Source organism: Astatotilapia calliptera, chromosome 20 (genome assembly GCF_964374335.1).
Source record: "Astatotilapia calliptera chromosome 20, fAstCal68.1, whole genome shotgun sequence".
NCBI classification, from domain to species: Eukaryota; Metazoa; Chordata; class Actinopteri; order Cichliformes; family Cichlidae; genus Astatotilapia; species Astatotilapia calliptera.
In genome coordinates this window covers 18,756,362-18,774,898 of record NC_137441.1, presented here as the reverse complement: position 1 = coordinate 18,774,898, position 18,537 = coordinate 18,756,362, and the positions used below count along the sequence as shown (strand labels likewise).

The following is an 18,537-nucleotide window of genomic DNA, read 5'->3' as shown; positions in this document are numbered from 1 at the left end:
CTTTGATGTTGAGGTTGCCGTTCTCTTCAATGTGCACAGCGCAGTCCAGGAAAGGCAAACAGTTGTCCTTTGTGTCTTCCCTGGTGAACTTGATGTTTTTATCCACAGAGTTAATGTGCGCAGTGAAGGATTCCACTTCTTGTGTCTTGATTTTGACCCAGGTTTCACAATGAACTCACCCGAAACTCTGGCTGATTGGGACCCACACCCAGTTTCACACCTTGTCTCAGGTGATTAGAGGATCATCAGGGGGTCCTTTTGTCCCTCTGTGGGGGGATACTCCCACTAGGTTTATATCTGGGACTCTCCACCATTTGACCTTAGAACTGAAGAAGCTTCTCGGATGAGAGGTGAAACGTCTTCAAGTAACTTAAAGAAGTCCAGACGCTTTTCTTTGCAAGCTCCTTTGACTACGATGACCTGGATGACTGAGAACCTTCACAGACATATTAGTTTGTTTCATTACGTGAGGTCAGGTGTGAGAGGTCCCAGTTGTCTGTGCTAATGTGCTGGACAAATACTGAAGCAATGAAGATACAAATTTTACACGAGCCATTTCATTACAACTGAAGAAACTTTTTCAATGTGTGTACCATGCTACCCCTGCCCCCCCCCCGAGACCCCACCCACAAAATGGGAATCTATGTAAAACCTAAATAAATAACAATAAAATTCCAAAGCTATAAACAATTTGAAAAAATGTCTTTAGCTGAGAGCTGTTAGAAAAACTAGTTTTAGTTATTTGCAAAAGAAGGAGATAAGAAATAGAAATCTCTTAAAAGTTACACTTAGTGACACTTTTCATTTCACAATTCAAACATTTTCAGTGTGGTGCTAGATTGCAGCCAAGTATGTGGTTTAGTATTGTCTTGCTGACATAAACAAGGCTTTCCCTAAACCTAGCAAACATACCTGTGTGGGGTCACAGTGGGTAGATGTGGGTGAACTGTGAGACTGTGTTGGCTGGGTTTTAAAATCTATTATGGTTGGGTAGGCTAGCCCAAGTGTTCCCCATAGTGAAATTTTGCCCATTTGTGTCCCCCAGAAGGAATTCTGTGGGCACTTAACTGTGTGGACCATGTGTGGGCACACCCCGTTTAGTGAGTGATAAGCATTGGTTTTGTCCTGCTCACACAGCCCCTCAGTTCATGGGCACATTTGCTGGTATATTATTTATAATACAAAAGTAAAGGTGTTTCATATCTTCTCTAAAATAGATGAAAACATGAAATGATAGAACATGTTTAATTACAATGTCAGAAATATAAGACTGAGAGAAGATGACTGATTTAAAACCTCAGTAAAATTAAAGTTATACTTGCTCTAATTGATATACTGCAAAAGAGCTCAACAAGTAAAATATATTAGGCCAGTATCTGAGCATGCTGTAGATCTACAGTGGGACACACTGTGGGCCATTCTCTTGTTAGTGTGGGCAGCTCACAGTCAGCCCACATTATGGGCTGTCCCACTGAGGCCCCGCACTGTTGGACCAAGATATGGTTTGCATTTCATGCTTGAACTGGACCCCTGATCAGCCTACTATGGGCCTTAGTAGGGTAGTGAAATGTAAGCCCCGTGGGTCTATTCCTAGTGGCTTTACACAGCCTCAAGGGGGCATGCTGTCATCATCTGGATTGCAGCATATGATCCTAAAAACTTGTATATATCATCTGGCATATTGCTCTCTTTCTCGCACTTTCTCTCATAAAATTGTATAAAAGCAGATCAGAGTCTGGTCAGAGGTTGAATAGACAGGTCATTATTTAGCACTTTTCTTCTTTATCTGAGCACTCAAAGTGCTTTACACAACCTGCCTCAGTCACCCATACACAAGCACTTTTTTCTATGCAAGTGCTTTCTATCTACCACCTACAGGGTGCAATGGCATTACTTCAGGACTGTTTTGGATGAAGTGATTAGAGCATGTTGTATAATATGTGATACATTTGCCCTACACACTATCTTATGGCACTTGGAGAAAAAGATGAGTTAAGCCAGGATTCTGCTTATCATTTTCTCTTTAGTTTTTAGTGCAATCATCCCACAGCTCTCTCTCTGACTGGATTGAACACCTTACTCTCAAATTGGATTTTGGACTTATTGTCATGATCCTGGGTTTTTTGGCCCAGCATTTTGAGTTTTCTTGCGTTTTGATATTATTTTGGATTCTAATTTATATTTAAGTCCACTTTGTTATTCTAAGGATTTATTCTACAGTACCTAGGTTATTCTGTTTAGCCTTTTGATTATTAGATTCCCCCTTGTGTCTTTGCCCTCTGTGTGTCTGTGTTTATCTATGTTGTGAGTCTTTGTGTCTTGCTTCACTCATGTTTCATTCTGCTCCCCCTTGCCTGTCATATTATCCATGTTTCCCTAGTCATGTCTCTGTTTGTCTGTCTGCACCTCTCTGAGTGTGTTCCCATTATTTCCTGTTTTACTTTGGTAGTCTCCTACACCATGTTTTGCTTGCCTCTCTTACTTTGAAGCTACCTTGTCTCATGTGTAATGTTTAACTGTACATGCTCCATCTCATTGTGTGTAATTTGCCCCAGCTGTGTTCCCCACGAGTTTCCTGTTCCCTCGTAATTCCCTGTATATTTAAGCCTTTTGTTTTCTTCTGTCCAGCGTGGTGATCTCTCTCATTCCTGGCTGTGTGAGTCTCTATGTGTTAGTTTATAGATGTACCAGTATAGTTTTGTGTTATTTCCCCTTTCAGCAAATAAATCTGTCCTATCTTGTTCAAGCTGCACCACAGTGGTGCACCTTGTCAGCTCGTTGGTATGTTGACTGGTTAACTGACAGCAAGGCTCTGCGACTTTTGAACTGAGGATGGATGGTAAGGATGGATGTTAATGCCTTTCTGGAGACCATTTTCAAGGACACAGTAAGATGTATGCCCTCTGCACTGGGAGACACACCTCATACCCCCATCATTAAAAAAATCAGCACCACCCAGAATTTACAATAGCTTATTTCCACAGACAATAAGACTGTTAAACTCACTGTGATATGCAGAACAAAGCCACTTTTGGAAATAGGTATAGTGAAAATGCCAACATTTTATCACTATTTAATCAAAACACCCACAATGAATAGCAAAATAATTGTTTTACCAAAATTTTAAATCCCTCACACAAAATGCTATTTCTATTTTGTTTGAAGTAATTATTTTATCAGCAGTTTCTCAGTTCTTTTTTTTTTTTTTTCTTGTTCAGTGAGAGAAATCTCACTCATTATGTTTTAGGTTTGAATAAGTGCATTAAAGTCAGGTTCAGTGTTTGAGGTGGAAATAAGAAGGACACTCACATCAACAGCAAGGTCCGCCTTCCCTTCTGCACCTGAGAGCTCAAGGATGTCCTTGCCTTCCTTTTCACAAAACTAGCACTGACTTACAATAACACCTCCTGTCACGATCCTGGGTCTCTGACCCAGCGTTTTCAGTTTACGTTGTGAGTTCTTAAGTTATTCCTTTATTATGTTGAGTAATTGGATTATCTTTTGGTTGCCTTTAGTTTATTTATGTTTCACTTAGGTCTTCTGTGTTAGTCTGTCATGTTTCTTGTCTTCTTGTCCATGTTGTGAAGTTGTATTGTCATGTCTGCTTTCCACTTTGTTTCCTGTTTTATTTTGATAGTCTCGGTCCTATGTCAGTGTGGTCCGCTTTGCTTCCTTTGTCTCAATTAGTGTCAGCTGTTTCCCCATGTGTTTCCACTTCCACTAATCACCCTTGTGTGTATTTAGTATGTGTATTTCTCTCAGGTTGTCTGTTGTTCACGTCATGTTCTCCACACCATGTTTCTAAGTTTCATGTCCAGGTTTTTAATGTTGTTTGTTTTGTTCACCCAGTTTAGGTTAATGTTAGTTTTGCTTCAGTTTGCCTTGCCCTTTGTTTATACCCTTTAACAGCCTCATTAAACATCTCGCTTTTTGTTAATATTCAAGTTTTCTTTCACATTCTTTGTCTGCATTTTGGGTCCTCTTTGCAAATTCATACAGTGTGCTGCCGCATACTGTGACACCTCCTGGTATATAGCACAATGCAAAAACACCAATTTCAGTTCTGGTTTGGACAGCCAATCATAAAACCTGCCGGTTTGTTCCATTTCAGGCCAGGCCTATCTAAGCAGGCAGTCACTTCTATAAAAAAAAAATCACTATATTTGTGGTCACTTTCACTCTTTAATTGTTTCAGTGTACAAAGATGGAATATCGGGCCTATGTCATAGACATTGCAGCTTTAGTCCAGAGACAAGGAGAAAAGGTCTAGCAAAGATTCAAATGTCTGTTCCCACTCTGCATGAGACCAATTGTTGTACTTTTTTGTGTGTTTAACTTCATAATGTTCATTCAAACTGGAATCCTTAAACACAGCTATCTGCTCTCCATAAACTAAGCAGATGGCTTTACCTGACGTCAGTAAATAAGTACTAAGAAGCTCATGTTTACATTCTTCATAAATGTTTTATTTAATGTGAGCTGATAACTTTGAAGGCCAGCTTCTTTCATAAAACTCTGTTCCAACGCATTTAAAGTGAAGCTGCATTCGCTTGTACAGGAAAAACAAACAGTCTCCTTCAAAATAACAATAAAGTTGTATTGTGTGGTGGCTGGAATATGACAAACTATTTGATCTCATGTGGACTGGCCACATGTTGGATGTGCCACAGATGCTGTACAATGTCCAGGTATGTTTCAAATCATTTCATTCTTACACCTTCACTGCTTACTCAAAAAGTAGGTCCATATTATCCAAACATCAGTGACACAGGGTTCAAAACTGGTCTAACGCATTCTAGGACAAGTGGCAGAAACATTATCTGTTCCCACTACAACCTCACAGAAGTGGACATCGGAGCAGCCAACCTTAAACAAAGAAATGTGATGCTTGTCAAGTATTGATGAAAAAGAACCAGCTGGCCTGTAGTCGTTATCACTTACTGTATCCTCCAATAAAGACAGATTGGTATGGAATGTGCGAGTCACCAGGAAAGAGGGACCAAAGCTATATGTCAGCCGTGGGAATGAGATGGCCTTGCACACTATTCTCCCAATGACTGAAATGTATTTTAACTTAAAACTTGTTATATAACTATGGGAAACCTCTTCTGTTTGTTTATAAGGAAACCCATTAGCTTCCACAACAGTGGTTGCTAATCTTCCTGGGGCCAAAACCATCAAATACAATCAAATAAAATATTACACAATAAAGTGGATACCAAATATCTGCATAATTTGGCTCTTATATCCACAGTAAATGTTTACAATTAAGAAAATATAAGCATATAAATATCAATGACACTGAAATAAAATACACAAATTTCCATTACAAATGACATTGCCCTCTTACAGTATTTACAATGAATTAAAAGCTGCCTAAATAGGCTTATAAGTGATTTTTAAAATTATGAATAGAAGCCAATTCTCTAAGTGCATAAGGCAACTTATTCCACTGAAAAGATGCTCTAAATATAACAGAGGTTTTCAAAAAGTTGCGTTTAACTCGAGGAGTTACTAAATTGCAGTTTGTTGAAAATCGTGTACTATGATTATGTATTTCATCTGGATATTGCAACTGAGCAGAAAAAAAATATGGTGTGTTTAACAGTATTGCTTTTTTTAAAAAAAAAAATACAAGTAAGCCATCGTATAATTCAGCTTGTACAGAAAGCCAAGAAAGTTTATCATGCATTTTATCGATATTTGTATAGTATGAACACTTTAACACTAATCTGGCCGCCTTGTTCTGGACTAACTGAAGTCTGTTCAGAGCTGACTCACTGTTACCACTTCATTGTATCCTAGATGAACATGTTCATTTGTTACTTAGACAAAGTTTACTTCTTTGATTCCACCTTCTTGCATGATTTGGGATATGCATGTTTGCAAATTTGTTGCTGTTCAATAATGTCATCAGTAAGTCCACAGTAAGAGTGTTGCTGTTGAGGGAAAGCAAACAATGTTCTTCATGATTGATGCACCTTCTTCAGCTTGAAATTGTCTTTTAAAGCACTGTTGGTATGTAATCTAAAATCTGAGTTTTGCTTCTGTCAATGAAGAATAAAAAAAATTGGCACAGAGTTTAGTAAAGAAAAAAACGAGCGAGTATTTTCTATGTGTCTTGTGATTATTCATTTTTAAGACATGAGAATGTCTAGGCTAGAATCTTTTCCAGCTGTCATAGGATGAGAAGGCAGGGTACACCCTTGTCATGACTTTATTCCAAGGCTCTCACGGCAATACAGACAGCAATTCATGCTGATATTTATAGATCTGGCCAATAGGAAGAACATGCCCACACAAGAAACCAGCAGGTGGATATTTCCTCAGTTTTGCCCAAGTTCACCTGGTCTAAGTATAGAGAGGCAACCTGAACCCTTCTGTCATTGTGCTTATTCTGAGGAGAGGAAGAGTTTGGTCTGTCTGCTGACTTCAGCCAGGTATTGGATGTAGAGGGCAGTATAAGTAAATACAGTATTTTGGTAATAATGTGTGAGAAGTTTGAATGCTTTGCTTTTCCTGCAGTGAACACAGCTATAGACACACACTAGGAAAGTCACAGGACTGGATGCCATAAAAGTAATGTGTCAGCAGAGATGGGCAGTAACGTGTAATCCGATTACTTTTTTCAAGTAACGCGTAAAGTAAGGGATTACTATTGCAAATTAGATTACTGTTACTTTCCCATAAGCACGCTGTGTTACTGCATTACTAAACCGTGATTTTGTTTGTAAGAGTGTCTCATGACAACGAGCGTGTGATGTCCGTGGCAGCAACAGACGTGTGTAGATCAACAATGGATAATATGGAGGACGGGAGAGAGTACGACCATGCAGCTTTTAAAGCTTGGAAGTACTCACATTACTTTGAGTTTGATTCCGTAAAAAGGGTAAAATTAAACTTCAAATCTGAGCAAGCACTGAGCACGCTGCCACGGGAATGTGAAATTCACAGAGAAACCCCCAAATCCCTCCACTGACATGACCACTGCGGTGGCAAACCTCCACCAGTCCCACTCCTGCTAAACAGGTGAAAGTAGATTTAAGAGTGGCATGACTTAGTGCTGCTGAATCTTTGATTTGAGTTTTTTCTTTTGCTGTGCATTACTTGGATCTATTTGAAAGAGTGAGTGTACACACATTATTTTATTTTATATGCTGAATATGCAGAAAACAGGTTTAACTGTTAAACAATTTTCTTCAAGTCAAAGACAGTTACATATAATAAAATGTTTGCTCGATGCAATGTGCATAAAGTTAAAAGATAAAAACTAATAAAACAATTTTTAAAAAGAGGCTTTTCCATTTGATTCAATTTTATATGATGGATTATGCAGAAAAATGGGCTGAAAGGTCTATTGCTTTATTACCTATTCAGATTGTGTATCATGTTTTTAAACTAAGTAATAAAATAATAAAGTATATAATTACTGTTGAAAATAAGTAATCAGTAAAGTAATGGGATTACTTTCATGGAGAAGTAATTAGTAACTAATTACTATTTTCAAGTAACTTGACCAAACTGTGTGTCAGTAATGGTGAACAGTGTTCTGACTGCTGTCTGACAGACTTAGTAAAGACAGGCTAATGAGATTTTTCTTTCTTTTTTTTACAGGCCAAAATGAAAGTTTTTTTTTTTGCTATAATCACACTTTGAAAACAGCAGAAGCAAACACTGGACATTACTTCTAAGCTAGATTTGAGGTCTTACCTCCGATGTGATGCGTAATTGCCAGTAATGTGTCCACTGCCATCACAGCCTGGAGTAGGACACCTAGGGTCAAGAACACATTCACAGATCAGTGTAGTGCTTCTACAGACTTTTCAGAAAACAAAAGCTTTCTTGTGCACATATCCTGTGTCTTGCATTGTCTTTTGCTCCCATGTTTTCATTTCATTTCATTTAAATACTCTCCCTTTCTAAAAGAGAAACTCATAATTACATATGCAATAAAGCAAGCAACAAAAATCGACTGGTACTTAACTATAACACTTTTCTTTATATATATATATATATATATATATATATATATATACATATATATATATATATAATTTTTTTTTTTTTTTGGTTTTTTTTTCCATTTTCACAAATAGTACATAATTACATAACATAATAATGTGTACAGTTCAGAGCCATAAACCCCCCCCCCCCCAAGCAACCCCCCCCCCCCCCAAAAACACCCCACAAAGCAATAACAACCCCCAAAACAAAGCAAAAACAAAAACAAACAAACAGACTGAGAACTAAACACAAAACAAAACACCAGCTCAGATCCATCTAAAAATAATACAGTACAATACCTGTGGTCCCAGTAGTACATTGCAGTTTGAACACTCAAGAGAATCCTTGTAACATAATACTAGAGACATCAGGTTCCACATAATTCAAGTATGGTTCCTACACCTTGAAGAATTGGTCTGTTTTTGAGTGCAGTACACATGTAAGATATTCCAATGGCACTAGATCCAACACTACTCTTTTCCAACCTTTAATAGTTGGTGCTTTTTCATTAATCCATTGGAGTAGTATATTCCTCACCGCATAGGTGAGAATACAATACAACCTCCTATTATTCTTGGATATTAACCGCCGGCTGGGGAGACTCAGTATGAGAGACAAAGGGTCCATCTCCAATTTACAACCCAAAATCTTCTCCATTTCAGATAACACATTAGACCAATATTCTTGCAATTTCAAACATGAACAGAAGCTGTGAGTTAGGGTACCAATTTCTGTCTTGCATTTGATGCACATGGGTGAAAGGGTAGGATTATATTGATGTTTAGGGGCAGGGATAGCTCAGTAGGTAAAGTGGTCGCCCCATGATCGGAAGGTCGGCGGTTCGAATCCACTTAACGGCTACCCTGAGGTACCCCTGAGCAAGGTACCGTCCCTACACACTGCTCCCCGGGCGCCTGCTTAGTGGGCTGCCCACTGCTTCACTGAGTGAATGGGTCAAATGCAGAGAAAAACAAGTAATTTCCCCATGGGGATCAATAAAGTATCCATTATTATTATGTCTGCGAAATATGGATATATGCATTCTGTGTATGATTTTTAACTGTATTGCTTTGGTACGATTACAAACTGAGATTGATTTGGCATAACTCCAGACATGTTTCCACTATTCATTATCAATTATTATACCTAACTCCTTTTCCCGTGTGCCTTTAAGCCTCTGTGACATCACTGAAGGTACAGAATATAAAGCCGTAGAAAATATCTTCACAGGTACCTCTTTATCTGTTAAAAATAATAATTTCTTAACATGAGAGACTTCATGACTCTCACTGAAGTTAGTACTGTGCAAGATATAATGCCTTATCTGTAAATAATGGAAAAAGTCATGTTTGGGGAGAGAATATTTCTCAACCATTTGGTCAAATGGCATAACCACATTGTTGGAGAATAAGTCCCTCAGTCTGTGAACTCCTTTGTTCTTCCATTCCTTAAAACCTATATCAAACATCCCCGGTTGAAAGTGAAGATTATTCACAATAGGGGTGAACATAGATGTTAACTTCAACCTTCCCTCAATTCGACATACTGACCGTCAGGCCTTAAGTGTATTAAGTGTGATTGGATTATCACAGCCCGATCTAATATCTTTAAAGTTCTTAAAGAACAGTTATTAAGGGACAGTTAGTCCCTTAATGGATACTTTGAAAGAGAGGTTTCAATCCCCAACCAGATAGAGTGTGAATTATTTGTGACCCAGTCATGAATATAGCACATGTGAGTACTCAATTGATATGTACTAATACAGGGGTGGGCAACTCCAGGCCTCGAGGGCCGGTGTCCCTGCAGGTTTTAGATGTGTCCTTGAACCAACACAGCTGATTTCAATGGCTAAATTAGCTCCTCAACATGTCCTGAAGTTCTCCAGAGGCCTGGTAACGAACTAATCATGTGATTCAGGTGTGTTGACCCAAGGTGAGATCTAAAACCTGCAGGACACCGGCCCTCGGGGCCTGGAATTGCCCACCCCAGTTCTAATATTTGGTAAATCTAAACCCCCTACTGAACCTGGGAGCTGTAGTGTGGCCATCTTAAGTTTTGGTCTGCGTTTGCTCCATATAAAAGAGCTTAGCCAGCTATTCAGATCCTTCATCACCCTATTTGAAATTATAACTGGAATAATTTGAACAGGATATAACAGTTGAGGCAAAATATTCATCTTAACCATTGGTATACGTTCTAGCCAGGAAACAGGTAGGGAATTCCATCTCTCCAAATCCTGCTTTACCTTCTTGAACAGAGGGGCAAAATTTGCTTTATACATTTGTTTAAATTTTGGAGTTATAAATAGTATACAAAATCTGTGGGGGACCTCATGAAGAGGAAAGAAAACAGTCCAGTTGGCACTGAATTAAGGCTCCCAGTTGGCATAGCCTCCGACTTAGTCAAATTTACTTTATAACCAGAAAACTGACTAAATGTATCAATATTTATTTATTTATTTATTTATTTATTGTCATTGTCAGAGAACAATGAAATTGCATTTGGGGCTTCCGTACAACCCGTAAATAAAATAATGAAGAAAATAATAAATACCCCTTAAAACCCAAGTGTAAATATTTAACCCAGTGTGACTCCAGTGCAATAAGACAATCCTTAGCAACAACATGAGAACATGACAAGTAAACATGAGAACCTGACAAGTAAGTTCAGTGCTATTAAGAAGTTGGATATGGTTATTGTCCGTGAGAGGGGGGCAGAGAGTTCAGGAGCCTCACAGCCTGTGGATACAGGCTGTTGGCCAGTCTGGATGTTCTGGCCTGTATAGACCTGTACCTTCTCCCTGAGGGCAGCAGATGGAAAAGGTGGCGCGCAGGGTGATGTTGGTCCCGCAGAATACTGTGCACCCGTCTCAGACAGCGAGTGGGGAAGATATTACTAATCTCTGGCAGACTTATTCCAATAATTCTGCCAGCTTCTTTCACCACCCGCTGGAGTGCTTGCTGATCGGCCTTGGTGCAGCTGGGGAACCACACTAGAAATCCATACGTCAGAACGCTGCTGATGGCACAGTTGTAGAAGTTCAAGATCAGAGATCTGGGAATGTGTGCGCTCCGCAGTCTCCTCAGGTAGTAGAGGCGCTGTTGGGCTTTCCATGCAACTGAGGTGATATGGTTGCCCCAGGACAGGTCCTCGGTCACAGTTACCCCCAAGATAATAATGTTAAGTAAAGCCGGTACTGATGTCTTGCATCCAGAGAAAGCACCAAACCGCCCATGTTCCTTTGCTGAGCAGCCTGAATCAGACTGAGAAGGGGCCTGACATTGTTACGGGAATTACGGCCTTTTATAAAGCCTGTTTGCTCTTCTTTAATAATTAGAGGCAGGAGAGTTTCGAGTCGAGTAGCTAATATTTTAGAAAGTATCTTCTGGTCCACATTTAGAAGAGCTATCGGTCTATAAGAGGAACAAGACTCTGCACACTTCCCCTTCTTCAAAATAAGAGAGATATTAGGTTCCCTTACAGTCTGAGGTAATCTATTACGCAAGAACGAATATCTAAACATATTAAGTAATGGGTCTATTAACAGCTCACTGAATTCTTTATAAAATTCTCTACTAAAACCATCAGGTCCTGGGGCTTTTCCGTTCTTTAAAGTTTTTATAGCGTTTAGTACCGGTACTTCCCCTCTAGAAATGGGAGCATTGAAGGTGGTCTGTTGTTTTGTTGCTATGGTAGGCAGATTGAGCCTGGAGAAGAAATCCTCCATTAATTCCAGTGCGTCAACTGGTTGTTCAGATGTATATAGTCTACAATAAAATTCTTTGAAGATGTTATTTATGGTTTTACTATCATATACACGCTCATTCTGAGCATCACAAATAACTGTAATAACTTGTGTTTCGGATCTTTTCTTGGTAAGATATGCCAAGTATTTTCCGGGTTTGTTTCCATGTTCATAAAATCTTTGTCTACAGGGAGTGCAGAATTATTAGGCAAATGAGTATTTTGTCCACATCATCCTCTTCATGCATGTTGTCTTACTCCAAGCTGTATAGGCTTGAAAGCCTACTACCAATTAAGCATATTAGGTGATGTGCATCTCTGTAATGAGAAGGGGTGTGGTCTAATGACATCAACACCCTATATCAGGTGTGCTTAATTATTAGGCAACGTCCTTTCCTTTGGCAAAATGGGTCAAAAGAAGGACTTGACAGGCTCAGAAAAGTCAAAAATAGTGAGATATCTTGCAGAGGGATGCAGCAGTCTCAAAATTGCAAAGCTTCTGAAGCGTGATCATCGAACAATCAAGCGTTTCATTCAAAATAGTCAACAGGGTCGCAAGAAGCGTGTGGAAAAACCAAGGTGCAAAATAACTGCCCATGAACTGAGAAAAGTCAAGCGTGCAGCTGCCAAGATGCCACTTGCCACCAGTTTGGCCATATTTCAGAGCTGCAACATCACTGGAGTGCCCAAGAGCACAAGGTGTGCAATACTCAGAGACATGGCCAAGGTAAGAAAGGCTGAAAGACGACCACCACTGAACAAGATACGCAAGCTGAAACGTCAAGACTGGGCCAAGAAATATCTCAAGACTGGTTTTTCTAAGGTTTTATGGACTGATGAAATGAGAGTGAGTCTTGATGGGCCAGATGGATGGGCCTGTGGCTGGATTGGTAAAGGGCAGAGAGCTCCAGTCCGACTCAGACGCCAGCAAGGTGGAGGTGGAGTACTGGTTTGGGCTGGTTTCATCAAAGATGAGCTTGTGGGGCCTTTTCGGGTTGAGGATGGAGTCAAGCTCAACTCCCAGTCCTACTGCCAGTTTCTGGAAGACACCTTCTTCAAGCAGTGGTACAGGAAGAAGTCTGCATCCTTCAAGAAAAACGTGATTTTCATGCAGGACAATGGTCCATCACACGCATCCAAGTACTCCACAGCGTGGCTGGCAAGAAAGGGTATAAAAGAAGAAAAACTAATGACATGGCCACCTTGTTCACCTGATCTGAACCCCATTGAGAACCTGTGGTCCATCATCAAACGTGAGATTTACAAGGAGGGAAAACAGTACACCTCTCTGAACAGTGTCTGGGAGGCTGTGGTTGCTGCTGCACGCAATGTTGATGGTGAACAGATCAAAACACTGACAGAATCCATGGATGGCAGGCTTTTGAGTGTCCTTGCAAAGAAAGGTAGCTATATTGGTCGCTGATTTGTTTTTCTTTTGTTTTTGAATGTCAGAAATGTATATTTGTGAATGTGGAGATGTTATATTGGTGTCACTGGTAAAAATAAATAATTGAAATGGGTATATATTTGTTTTTTGTTAAGTTGCCTAATAATTATGCACAGTAATAGTCACCTGCACACACAGATATCCCCCTAAAATAGCTAAAACTAAAAACAAACTAAAAACTACTTCCAAAAACATTCAGCTTTGAAATTAATGAGTTTTTTGGGTTCATTGAGAACATGGTTGTTGTTCAATAATAAAATTATTCCTCAAAAATACAACTTGCCTAATAATTCTGCACTCCCTGTAGTAAACTTAAGGTTAAGTTCTTAATCTTGTGTAAAAAGGCTATCTAAAGTTGATCTGACAGCAGATATCTCTTGCAGTAAGGCAGGAGTTGGGGAATCAGCATAAGTACTTTCTTTTGTTTTAAATTCTGTCATTAACTGATTCTGCTTCCTCAATTTCTGCTGCCGCTTATTGGTATAATTTAATAGTTTCCCACAGTAGGGCAGAGTCATTTGTTGACTGCCGGTTGATGTACAAAAAATATCTAAACTCAGTGTTGAAGTAAGATATAAATGTATGGTCCTTTAGAATAGTTGTATTTAACCTCCAGTATTTTCCTCTGTTTACCATATCTTTGAGAGAGAGATCCAGCATTACATTGGCATGGCCTGAGATTAGAATACTACTAATTTCACACGATAAGACTAAGTGCAACAATAGCCCTGGTAAAAAAAAAAAAAAAAATCAATCCTAGTTTTATTCTCCATACATCTACAAATCTCAAATCTTCACAGATAGAATTAAGTGCCTTAGCTTGTGGTGAGAGAGGCAAAGGCTTGTGGGGGAGCCTGTCAATAACAGGATTCAGTATACAATTGAAATCTCCCCACACTATAGAAATGTCAGAGTTAATCTCAGCGAAGTCTGTAAATACTGTGGTCATAAAATCAGACGAATGAGCAGGATGGTAGTAAACATTCAATATAGAAACAACCATACCCAATAATATTCCCTTGACTATAACATACCTTCCATGCCTGTCCTTGACACACTCTGTATTTGAAAAAAGGGGGCTTTTCCTCACAAGGATTGCACCCCTCTACTTCTTGAGGTAAATGACGAGAAAAATACCTGTCCAATTCCACCTTGCGGTAATTTAAGGTGTTCTACATCATATAAATGTGTTTCTTGCAAAAGTACAATATCAATGTGTTCTTTTTTCAGAAAGGTGAGTATTTTTCTCCTTTTAATACGATTATGGACCACTCTTACATTCCATGTACACAAATGCAGCTGATTACTTGCCATATTATTTAAGTCACCTACTGATAGACAAGTTACTGACGAGTAGTGTCTTCCTGCCTCTGTTCAAGTGAATGAAGCAGCGAAACGGCCTCCTTCGGGGTGTTAAATCTCCTCTGAGTCCCGTTCACCATTACTCTCAAGGTAGCTGGGTATAGTAATGCATAGTCCACATTCATCTTCCTCAGCCGCACCTTTACATCATCGAAAGGTTTCCGTCTTCGAACGACCTCAGCTAATCATTAAAGAAGGAAATCCTAGATTCCTTACATGTGGGGCTGTCCTTGTTAGATCGGTGGGGTCCGAGCCGACGAGCCGCCTCCATCACACGTTGTTTATCTGCATAGTTGTGAAACTTCATTATAAGTGGCCTGGGATGTTGATCAACGCCAGGCTTCGGTGCTGAGGATCGGTGTGCTCGGTCAAGTTTCAGCCTCCCTGCCTTTGTGTCCATCTGGAGGTACTCCGGGATCCACTTTTCAAGGAACTTAACTGGATCTGGGCCCTCCGTGCCTTCAGGTAAGCCGACTATACGTACGTTGCACCTGCGACCTCGGTTGTCAAGTTCATCTTTATGTTCTAGCATCTCATGTATTTGTTTCTCGAGTTGTGCCAGCTTAGCCTCTGATAATGTCGCCGTGTCCTCCACATTAGCAATCCATTTCTCCGCCTCATTCATTCTGGTGGCGATCGCCTGCAGCTGTGAGGTCTGTTTTTTAATAGCTTCGAGAACAGTAGAAATCTTGGAGTCAATTACTTTAGTAAGATTATCAGTTATTCTATCCAAAGCGTGAACAATACTTGGTTCCATAGAGCCGGGACTAGCAGACATGCTCAGTATCTCCGGTATGGTGCCTAGCTCCTCTTTGTTTTCAGCATAACTGGGAGTTTTCCTCAATGATTTTTTTGTACTTCTGTCCGAGATTTTTAGGAAGTAACTGTTCAGGTTCATGTCAAAACACTCCCCTTTGGAAATTCTGTACTTGACGCCGTTCAAATATAAAGATATGAGATAAATATTAACAAATACCACTGGAGCTCACTCAGCCACAATGTCTACTCTACGGCGCCATCTTGAATTCCCCCCTAACACTTGTCTACTCTGAGTACTCTTTTGTGCTTTTTACTACAAGCTTCATTCACCCAGCCACACACATGTTCAAACCTTGGTGCCCGCTCTAACATTCACACACACCCTCCAGTTGTGAGTCAGGAGCATTGGGAGGAACTTGAGTTCAGTACTTGAGGATACTGACCCACCCATATTCTGCTTGGTAGATGACCTGCTCCATAAGGTGACAGAAAGTGACAAACAAGAGACAGAAACCTTCTGTCGCTTGTTTCTTGCTCACCCTGGCTAAATAATAGAACTTGTGGTCTTCAGCATGCCTGTTGAAAAGCAGAGCAGCTATGAAAGACCACGGGTTTGTTTGTTTATCAAACAATGAGACAGTGAAAGAGGCTATTTTAACAGAGCGTTATATATTTATCAGTGACTTTGTAGATAAGATGAAATTATCTTTATGTTCCTCCCATTATGAAGATGATCACCAGTGTCCTGAGTCATGTATCTCCTTCTCTCCAATAAAAGTGAATGACTTAGTTACAGTAATGGGAAAGATGAAACCCTCATCATCCTCGTTAGAGATCTTGCCTCCTTCTGTCCTGTTTGGAACTTTCACAATCACTTCATTGCTGTCTATTATTAGCAACTCACTGAGAAAAGTTTGTGGGTTCTTTCAACACATCACATTCGATCGGGGACCCCAGTTTACATCCTGCATTTGGAGAGAGTTCTATGCCATTGTCGGTGCCAAGGTTAGTCTTTCCTCTGGCGTCTATCTGCACATTAACAGGAAAACCAAACGAGCCAACCAGGAGTTAGAAGCACTGTCCACCTGGAGCAAGCAGCTATCCTGGATCAACAACACAGTACCGTGACGTCTTTGGCTATGGTGTCTCTACATTTAACATCTATCAACCTCCTCTGTTTCCACCAACTGAAGCTGAGAGTTCTGTCTCTTCTGTGCAGCAGCATCTGGTTAGCTGTTGGCACCTGGAAGGCCACTTAGGCTGCTCTCCGCAGGACAATGAACCAAAATACGCACATTGCTGACTTGCTGACGCCAGGTTTCTGACCAGCCTACTGACCTGGTCAGAAAGTTTGTTTTTCCACAAAAGATGTTCCACTCAGAACAGAACCCAAAAAAATATTACAGTTGCTTATTAACCCTTTGAAACTGAGGCCTTGAATAATCCTTTGTCAGTAGTTTTACACTTCTTATTTAATATGAGGATACACAAAGTTTTCCATCTGTCCCAATTGAACCCCCACAACCCAAATTTCAAAATTTCTTTGCAAGCACTAATTTGCATGACATATTTCATTGATATAATTTCTCACATGCACACGTCTTCCTGCCCTACTGACATAATCCCTCTTAAATGTATTAAACATTTAGCTATAATTTCCTATAAACCCCTCTTGAGATTCCACTGCTTTAGATCATTACAGACCAATTTACAAACTGCCATTCATTTAAAAAAAATCTTTGCAACTGGGTTTGTTTCTCTGCCACAGCTCTTAATTGTACAGCTGGTTTTCATCACACAAGGTTTGTAAAAAATATTAAAGACTTACACAAGAAGCTCTTTTTTGCTGTCTTTGGGCTGAAACTTGACCTTGAAGCTGGTGGTGGTGACCTCACCGGGGTATTTCCTGTCCTCCAAGTTCTCTTGGTCCTCTTCCTCACCTTCAGATGAGGTATATGAGGGAGCTGTGTACTCCACCTAAAGCAAGGTAAGACATAAGGTGCTTGTAGCAAGGACCCAGGCTGCCAGACAGTTTTTCCCAAATGTGAATTTTTTTTATTTGTGCAAACAATTTAGGAGACAGTCTGCTCCATGCTCTCACGGCTTCCTGCCAAACAATAACCGAAAGGGAGGAATCCCGTTGAGGCCTGGGGCACCTCCTGCACTGTAAACAACAGAGGGGTTGGTGGGGTGGCTGAAGAAGAATTTAAAATTCATGTTTCGTGCAGTTCTTTTAGTGTACAAGACATGAACAGAGGCCCCTGGCCAGTCAGTATCTCTTTTGGGATGCTGGTTAACCAACTCCGGACACTCCAGGCAGGACATGTGCCATCGGCGCACATAATCCGCCTGGAAAATCTTTTTCCTCGGCTTCTTCTTTCGTGCGAGTGTTATGAATCACTTAATAAATCCATCAATTTTAATCACTTGGTCAAAGGCTGAGCATAGGATGTCATCGCAAGACTGTTATAATAGGAAATCGTGTGTGGAGTGAATTACTAGAGGCAGCGGGGCCTCAAGTGAAGTACCTGCCATCTCCTCCTCCCCAGAGTCAGCATCAGATGACCCGCATCACCAGTGAGCACAGACACTACACACCGCTAAAGGTCGTGAATGCATCCCTCATACTGCCCCAAAAGGTTAATAAACCCTGGCCAATCTGTCCCCAGAATTAAGGGATGTGTCTGGTGCGAGCTAACTGCAGCCTTTACTCCATGCATTTTTTCACCTGTATTTAATTTGATTGATTGATTGATCATACTTTGTTCATCACGAGGGAAATTGGGTTAAGGCAGCCAGCCATGCCAGCGCCATCTTACCCTTCCGACCATACATACATTACACAAAGATCATATGGGAAAGACAGGTCAGAGAGGTATAACAATGGTAAATACACAACATGAGGAAATACGAGGAGAAAAAAGAACTCCCCCCAGACTGAGCTCCAACAGGGAGATCAGTTTGAGAACAGAAAAAAAACAACACCTCAGCGCCTACAAAAAGCACATGACTATCAATACACTATAGAAACACGAGACAAGCAACAGGGGAGGGTAAAGGGTAATAGAGAGCCGGTGTAAACAGCGCATCCGGTCCTGCAGCATGTCTGCGTTGGTCCAGTCGACCGCTATCTTCCCCGGGAGGGGACAAGCATCGAAGGCGTTTGGAAAGGGAGGGGGGATGAGTGTGTATCAGTGTATGTGTATGTGTGTGTGTGTCCA

The 18,537-nt window shown here is 40.4% G+C and overlaps 1 protein-coding gene across 8 annotated transcripts in view; it reads right to left on the bottom strand.

Annotated features, from left to right (window-relative positions):
- The window catches only part of LOC113013941 (myelin transcription factor 1-like), a 68,661-nt gene that overhangs the window by 28,978 nt on the left and 21,146 nt on the right, over positions 1–18,537 (bottom strand). For all 8 annotated transcript variants that reach the window (XR_013904064.1, XM_026155188.2, XM_026155186.2 and 5 more), the window contains 2 exons: positions 17,145–17,293; positions 7,711–7,773 (listed from right to left, as the gene is read on the bottom strand). Coding sequence is in view for 7 of the 8 variants with exons in the window: in XM_026155188.2 (XP_026010973.1) it covers positions 7,711–7,773; positions 17,145–17,293 (212 nt within the window). In the remaining variant the exon portion in view is untranslated. The remainder of the gene's footprint in view (positions 1–7,710; positions 7,774–17,144; positions 17,294–18,537) is intronic.